At 45.2% G+C, this 8,247-nt stretch overlaps 1 protein-coding gene across 1 annotated transcript; it reads right to left on the reverse strand.

Annotated features, from left to right (window-relative positions):
• Positions 1–415: 415 nt before the first annotated feature.
• On the reverse strand, positions 416–6,396 carry LOC132388692 (zinc finger protein 239-like). Its single transcript, XM_059961067.1, has 2 exons — positions 6,358–6,396; positions 416–1,494 (listed from the first exon to the last, which is right to left on the reverse strand). The coding sequence occupies exon 2, from the start codon at positions 1,052–1,054 to the stop codon at positions 572–574; it is 483 nt and encodes a 160-aa protein (XP_059817050.1). The 5' UTR covers positions 1,055–1,494; positions 6,358–6,396; the 3' UTR covers positions 416–571.
• Between the last annotated feature and the right edge of the window lie 1,851 nt (positions 6,397–8,247).

Consider the following 8,247-nt stretch of genomic DNA (forward strand, 5'->3'; position numbering starts at 1 on the left):
AGCAAGTGAATGGCCTCTCCCCAGTGTGAACTCGCTGGTGTACCTTCAGATGAGATGACATAGTGAATCCCTTCCCACAGTCTGTGCAGGAGAAAGGCCTCTCCCCGGTGTGAAATCGCTGATGTATCTTCAGTTGAGATGATGAAATGAAACCCTTCCCACAGACTGAGCAGGTGAACGGCCCTTTCCCTGTATGGGCTGACTGGTGTAACAGCAGGTGAGATGACCGATTGAATCCCTTCCCACAGTCTGAGCAGGTGAACTGCCACTTGCCAGTGTGAACTGATTGGTGTCTCTGCAGGACAGATGATTCAGTGAATCCCTTTCCACAGACTGAGCAAGTGAATGGCCACTCCCCAGTGTGAACTAACTGGTGTCTCAGTAGGTGAGGTGACAAAGTGAATCCCTTCCCACAGACTGAACAGGTGAACGGCCTCTCCCCAGTATGAACTCGCTGATGTACCTTCAGTTGAGATGAGCAAGTGAATCCCTTCCTACAGTCTGAGCAGGTGAACGGCCGCTCCCCAGTGTGAACTCGCTGATGTAACTTCAGTAGACATGACTGAGTGAATCACTTCCCACAGTCCGAGCAGGTGAATGGCCTCTCTCCAGTGTGAACTCGCTGATGTACCTTCAGTTTATATGACCGAGTGAACCCCCTCCCACAGTCCGAGCAGGTGAACAGCCGCTCCCCACTATGAACTCGCTGGTGAGCCATTAGGGTGGATGATTGAGTAAATCCTTTCCCACACTCTGAGCAGGTGAACGGCCTTTCCCCAGTGTGAACTGACTGGTGTACCAGTAGGTAGGATGACTGAGTGAATCCCTTCCCACAATCTGAGCAGGTGTATGGCCTCTCTCCAGTGTGAACTCTCTGATGTATCTTCAGTTTAGATGGCGAAATGAATCCTTTCCCACAGTCTGTGCAGATGAACGGCCTCTCCCCAGTGTGAACTCGCTGGTGAGCCATTAGGTCAGATGACCGAGTGAATCCTTTCCCACAGTCTGAGCAGATGAATGGCTTCTCCCCAGTGTGAACCCGCTGGTGAGCCATTACGTCAGATGACCGAGTGAATCCCTTCCCAGAGTCTCAGCAGGTGAACGGCCACTCCCTGGTGTGAACTCACTGGTGAGCCATTAGGTCAGATGTCTGAGTGAATCCTTTCCCACAAGTTCAGCAGATGACCAGCCTCTGCCCAGTGTGAACTTGCTGAAGTACCTTCAGTTGAAATGACCGAGTGAATCCATTCCCACTGTCTGAGCAGGTGAACTCCCATGTAAAACGATGGGTGTGCCAGTCAGTTAGATGACAGAGTGAATCCCTCCATACAGTCTGAGCAGGAAGGACAATCGAGTGAATCCCTCCCCACAGTCTGAGCAGGAAGGATGATCGTGTGAAACCCTTGCTGCACTTCTTAAATATCTGGACAAAGACAGCAAAACTGGTGTGTTGTGTTTGAGATTCCCGCAGACAAATTCCTTTACATTTTTAACCTGTAAAAAAGATTTACAAAATCCATCAATGGGGTAGGACAACATTTCATATGAGATCACTTGAGTTGTCAAGGTGTGATCTAACATCACACTGTTACAGTAAAGTTCATCCCAAGTTGGAGAGAGAAATCATCTTCTAACTGGGCAGATTGCTGGGATCTGAAATGACCATCAAACTCTCTGATGCTCCTCCTGTCTCTATAAGAATGGGGCATTTCTGCCATCTTCAATCTGTGACCTGGCTCAGTTTGACTCTCGCCATTGGTATTATTCCCTGTTCCAACTGAGCTGCATGGGTTCCTGGCCCCACAGTAACTGAAACACCCTCACACAAATATCCGGCAGTGCATTTCACGCACCCACCACTCTTTGTGTAAAATCTTACCCCAAAATCCCCTCGGTATCTATTTTCATGCAGCTTAAAATGATGCCCCCTCATGTTAGCCATTTCTTCCCTGGGAAATTTCAACTATAGAACATTACAGCACAGAAACAGGTCTTTTGGCCCTTCATGGCTATGCAGAACCATTTTTCTGCCTAGTCCCACTGACCTGCACCTGGGCCATATCTCTCCAAACCCATCTCATCCATATACCTGTCCAAGTTTTTCTTAAAGTGAGTCCGCATTCACCACTTCATCTGGCAGCTCATTCCACACTCCCACCACTCTCTGAGTGAAGAATCACCCCCTAATGTTCCCTTTAAACTTTTCCCCCTTCACCCTTAACCCATGACCTCTGTTTTTTTTCTCCCCTGGCCTCAGTGGAAAAAGCCTGCTTGCATTCACTCTATCTATACCCATCATAATTGTATACACCTCTATCAAATCACCCCTCATTCTCCTACATTCCAGGGAATAAAGTCCTAACCCATTCAACCTTTCTCTGTAACTCACTTTCTCAAGTCCCAGCAACATCCTTGTAAACCTTCTCTGCACTCTTTCAACCTTATTAATATCCTTCCTGTAATTAGGTGACCAAAACTGCACAGAATACTCCAAATTCAGTCTTACCAATGTCTAATACCCCTTCACCATTACATTCCAACTCTTATACTCTATACTTAGATTTATAAAGGCCAATGTAACAAGCATCTGGCTATCCACACGATCAACATCCCTCATCATTTCATAAACCTAAAAAAGGCTCTAAACATAAACAAGGAAATTAGACATTGCTCTGAGGATTTGTTATAAGTCTACAAAATTATGAGGGTATAGATCGGGTAAATGCAAGCAGCTTTTTCCACTGAGGTTGGGTAGGATGACAACCAGAGGTCATGGGTAAGTGGGGATGGTGAAAGTTTAACAGGAACATGTGGGAAAGCTCTTTACTGAAATGGTCGTGAGAGTGTGGAAAGAGATGCCAGCACAAGTGGTGAATATGAACTCGATTTCTCAATTAAGGGAAGTTTGATAGGTACCTGTATGGTAGGGGTATGGAGGGCGATGTTCCCAGTGCAGGTCGTTGCATTAGACAGCTTAAATTTTTTTTGGCATTGACCAGATGGGCCAAATAGCTTGTTTCTGTACTGAACTTCTCCATGTTTCTGTAACAGAGGAGCTGGCCAAACGTGTTTGGGAGGGAAAAGTTAGGAGTGACAACGTAGCAGCAATGGCTGGAGTTTCTGGGAGCAATTTGGGAGCTGAGTGACAGATATATCCCAAAGAAATGGAAGCATTGGAAAGGCAGGAGGACACAACTATGGCTGAGATGAGAAGCCAAAACCAACATAAAAGACAAAGACAGGACAAACAAAAGAACAAAAAACTATTGGGAAGCTTCTAGGAACCAACAGAAGACGACTAAACAAAAAGTCAGATAAGCTCAGGGCTTGGAATGATGATTAATGAGTCAGTCATTAATGAGCCTTGGTAGCGCCCAGCAGTCTGAGACACTTAGAGGAACAAAATATCCGAGGTCTCAATATCCCAAGTTTCCCTGTACCAGTTACCTTACCACTTGTATTCTGGCAGGCACATACAAACTCTACTCCCTCACTTCTGAAGAACTCACACTTACAAGTACTCCTTTGCTAGAAAAACCGCCAGTCCCAATCCACACTTATTAGATCTTTCTGATACCATCAAAATAGTCTTTTCTCCAATTTAGAAATTCAAACCATGGTCCAGCCCTCTCTTTTTCCATATTTACTTGGAACCTTATGTCATTACGATCGCTAGATACAAAGTGTTCCCATACACTAATTTCTGTCACTAATGCTAGATCATTTCCTAACAGCTTACCGCACACCTCTATGTCGGGAATACGACGTCCTGATTAAGAGCACATTTGACAAACTACCCCATTTAGTCCTTTTACAGTATGGGAGTTCCACTCAATATATAAAAAGTTAAAATCGCTTACTATATCAATCTTTGTTTCTAAGCATAGTCTGCGATCTCTACAAAGTTTTTTTTTCTAAATCTCTCAGAGTGTTGGGAGCAACCAAGTCCCAATAATGGCTACAATATCAAATTTCCTGTCATGAGCTCATCGGGCTTTCCTACAATGCTTCTTGCATTGTGATATACACAGCTCAGCACGTTCATCATACCATGCTTAACCTTTTGTCTGCTGACTCTATCTGAGGTCTGAACAACATCTTTCTGGTGTCAAGAAAGCAACCTCTCCCTTAATGTCACAAAAACAAGGGAACTGGTTGTGGACTACAGAAGGAATGGAGACAGGCTAACCCCTTTTAACATCAATGGATCTGGGGATGAGAGAGTGAACAGCTTTAAGTTCCTCAGCATAAACATCACCAAGGATCACATGTGGTCTGTACATACCGGCTGTGTGGTACGTGGCCGTGTGCCTCTTTCACCTCAGACGGTTGAAGAAGTTTGGGATGGGGCCCCAAATCCTAAGAACTTTCTACAGGGGCACAATTGAGAGTATTTTGACTGGCTGCATCACTGCCTGATATGGGAATTGTACTTCCCTCAATCGTAGGGCTCTGCAGAGAGTGGTGCGGACAGCCCGGCATATCTGTAGTTGTGAGCTTCCCATTGTTCAGGACATTTACAGAGACAGGTGCGTAAAAAGTCCCAAAGGATCATTGTGGACCCAAGTCACTCCAACAACAAATTGTTCCAGCTGCTACCTTCCAGGAAATGGTACAGCAGCATAACAGCTGGACCAACAGGCTCCTGGACGGCTTCTTCCACCAGGGCAACAGACTGATTAATTTATGCTGATACAATTGTGTTTCTGTTATAATGACTGTCCTAAGTATAAACTATATATTGTAAATTACACATTGCACATTTAGATGAAGAAGTAATATGAAGATTTCTACTCCTCATGTATATGAATGGTATAAGTCAATTCATTTCACCCGCTTCACCATCTGTTCTGGCATTCTGACTCCAATTCCCCCCTGCAAATTTAGTTTCACCAAACACCCTCCACTCCACACACTAGCAATAGCAAGCCTTACCACTAGGATATTAGATCTCTGCTAGTTTTAATTTCCGAACATTTGACTTTCCTCTGCCAGGTAACCCGTCCCCCCAACAGTTTGTAAAGTGGTCCACCTGTTGTTGTATGAGATGACCCCAAGAGTACTCTGTGTTGGCTATTTAACCTCATTCCCCTTCCTTACTCTCACCCAGTTTAATGTGTCCTGCACCTTGAGTGTAACTCACCTCTCTTGATGTTATAACTATCACCCCCTCCAACTCCTAGATGATCCAGAATTCATCCATTTCCAGCTTCAGCTCCTTAAAATGCAGGGTTACAGGCTGCAGCTGTATGCACATCTTGTATGTGAGGGTATCAGGGGCACTGGAGGTCTCCCCGCCTTCCCACCAATGTACCGTCTAATTTGTAATGACCGGTGTGCTGAAACACCTTGTGCTGTGCAATATTTACCCACTGACAACATGCACACTGAATTTTAAATAGGGAGGTATTTCTTTTAACAGCTAGCAAATCACTGTCGATAAGAACTTTGATCTCCTCTGGGTTTGATCGAGTTCATCTGCACTCTCACACAAACTATGTAACAGGCCTGTTGTGGGTTATGAAGGATTTTCTGACTAGAACTTTTGCAAACCGTCCATATGTGATTTGCTTGCTAAATGATACTTTCAAAGGTCAGATTTCCAAATATCACTCCCCACTTGCAAATTCTCCAGCAAATTTTGCATCACCACAATACTGTAACGCCAGTTTCTGTATTGTATATAAATATTTCCCCTGAACCCTCTCCCAAGTGACAGATGGTGTTGAACTCAGTGAATGCAATGCCAATGAATATGAAGGGAAGGGCAGTAGTCTGCCTCATTGGAGTCTGGCACATTTGTGATGTGAAAGCTGCTTGTTGCCCAGGACAAAGGTGTTTGATATCATTACGTACCCAGAGAGAACGGGACAAAACATGTTCTCACCGGTAGAAAAGTGCAGAACTAGAGGAGGTAGCTCAAGCAACTGACATAAAATACTGGAGGAGCTCAGCAGGCCAGGCAGCATCTATTGAAAAAAATCCTAATGCTGAGTTCCTCCGGCATTTTGTGTGTGTTGCTTGGATTTCCAGCATCTGCACATTTTCTCTTGTTTGTGATCGGAGATAGAACAAAGGTGATTTTCTCAACTGGAGATGTAAAAGATTTTTGTTCCCTTTCTCCGAGTTCCTAATCCTTACATTTTAGATAGCTGGAGCTCAGCTCTGTCTGAGAGATCCATCGGTTCCCATACCCTTAGCGGCCGGAAGCTTCCCGGCGCCCGTGTACGGATCGCGGGGCTGAGAGAGAGGGGAGAGAGCAGGACCGTCCCAGGATTGCGGACTATGATGTCCAGAGTTCACAGCAAATGTCCCTCAGTCGGTGTTTAAGATAGCAGCCCGAAAAATCATTCTTACCTTTACCGATCCTCCGGAGGTCCTTTGTGTACGGCGCGCATGCGTGCTATTCGGTGACGTCATCGACCTTGATGCCTGCACTTTTGATCGTTGCTTCAGAAACAGCGAAATTTTAAACTCAGGGCTTTATGGGTAATCGCGGTGCCATTAAACTTTCCTGCTAGCACCGGTTTCATGTCCACACCTCAGGGTTTTTTTTCTGTGTAGAGAACTCAGCAGCTGTTTTAACGTGGAAAGCGGCTCCCAAAAACAATATACTCAATATCAACAGGCATTCTATTTATCTAATGCCTCTCGTATAACCCTGTTACAGAGGCAGATATAAAACACAAGAGATTCCGCAGTTGCTAGAAACACACACACACACACACACACACACACACACACACACACACACACACACAATGCTGGCGGAACTGTGCAGTTCAGGTAGCAACTAAGCAGAGGAGTACACAGTCTAGGCATGCTGAAGGGTCTCGGCCTAAACGTAGTCTATTTATTCCTCTCTACATTTGCTGCCTGATCTGTTGATTTCCTCCAGTATTTTGCAGAAATTAACCAGTTTTTTTTTTCAATCAAGCAGTTTCCAAATGTGTCTGATCTTTCATTCGTAGCCACATCCTACAGGTTCAGTTTCTCTTCTTCCTCCTCCTCGTAAACTCCAGGCCCCATCTCTTTCTGGAGCCCCAAATCCCTGACTGGCAACTTGGTTTCTGACTCTGCTCCATTCACTCGCTAGTCTGCTGTCAGACTTCAGATGTTCATTGTAACAACCCAGCAGTTCGAAGCGAAGACCTTTGAAATTAGTGAGAATGACTGAAAACATTGAAAAGAGCGGGGAAGAAGGAGTTTAACCAACTTCGTCCGGAGCCCTGAACAACGTCACAACCACAGTGAACTCAACGTCTTGTTCAGCCCGGGCAAAAATCATGCAGGGAATTCATGCAGGTGTATAAGATGATGAGAGGCATTGGTCGTGTGGATAGTCAGAGGCTTTTTCCCAGGGCTGAAACGGCTAACACGAGGGGGAATAGGTTTAAGCTGCTTGGAAGTAGGTACAGAGGAGATGTCAGAGCTAAGATTTTTAAACAACAGTGGTGATTGTGTATGGAATGCACTGCCAGCGACGGTGGTAGAGTCGGATAAAATAGGATCTTTTAAGAGACTCTTAGATAGGTACATGGGGCTTAGGAAAACAGAGGGCTATGCGGTAGGGTAATTCTAAGCAGTTTAGAGACTAATTTACGTGGTCGGCACAACATTGTGGGCCAAAAGGTCTGTAATGTGTTGTAGATTTCTGTGATTCTATGGAATTCAAGGGGAATTTCCTATCCCACGGAGTGGTGACTAGTTGCAACCTGTCATCTCGGGGAGAGCAAGAGGGGAACGGCAGGGATAGATTTTCATAAACTGATACGGAACAGAAACATGGGCTGAAACCAGATGGGCCGAGTGCCCTTTCTAGTATACATAGTGAGTGTAGTAGAGACTGTAAGTACCTGACACACGGGATTTGATAAAACTGATTTATCTTTCACAGATCCACAATATTAAACATCAGTCTAGTTTAAGGCTAACATCAGCAGAACGGACTCCTCCAATGCTCAGTGACCAGGGTTCAGTCCTGGCTGCGATGAGCAGCCGCAAGAACTGCAGAATCTGACAGTAACAGTCCCTCGTGAACCTGCAGCTGCCTTCGGTCACCGTGATGGTTAAACATTTAACACGGAGCTGATTTGAACTTCCTCCCTGATGTGTTGCAGCAGCTGGGATGATTGAGTAAAACTCTTTGCTCACTCCGGACAGAAATGTGGCCTCTATTTATTGTGAACTCACCGGAGCATCACAAGGTGGGTTAACTGAATGAGTCTCTTCGCACACACGGAGCAG

This window comes from Hypanus sabinus, unplaced genomic scaffold (genome assembly GCF_030144855.1).
Source record: "Hypanus sabinus isolate sHypSab1 unplaced genomic scaffold, sHypSab1.hap1 scaffold_382, whole genome shotgun sequence".
Classification (NCBI taxonomy): domain Eukaryota; kingdom Metazoa; phylum Chordata; class Chondrichthyes; order Myliobatiformes; family Dasyatidae; genus Hypanus; species Hypanus sabinus.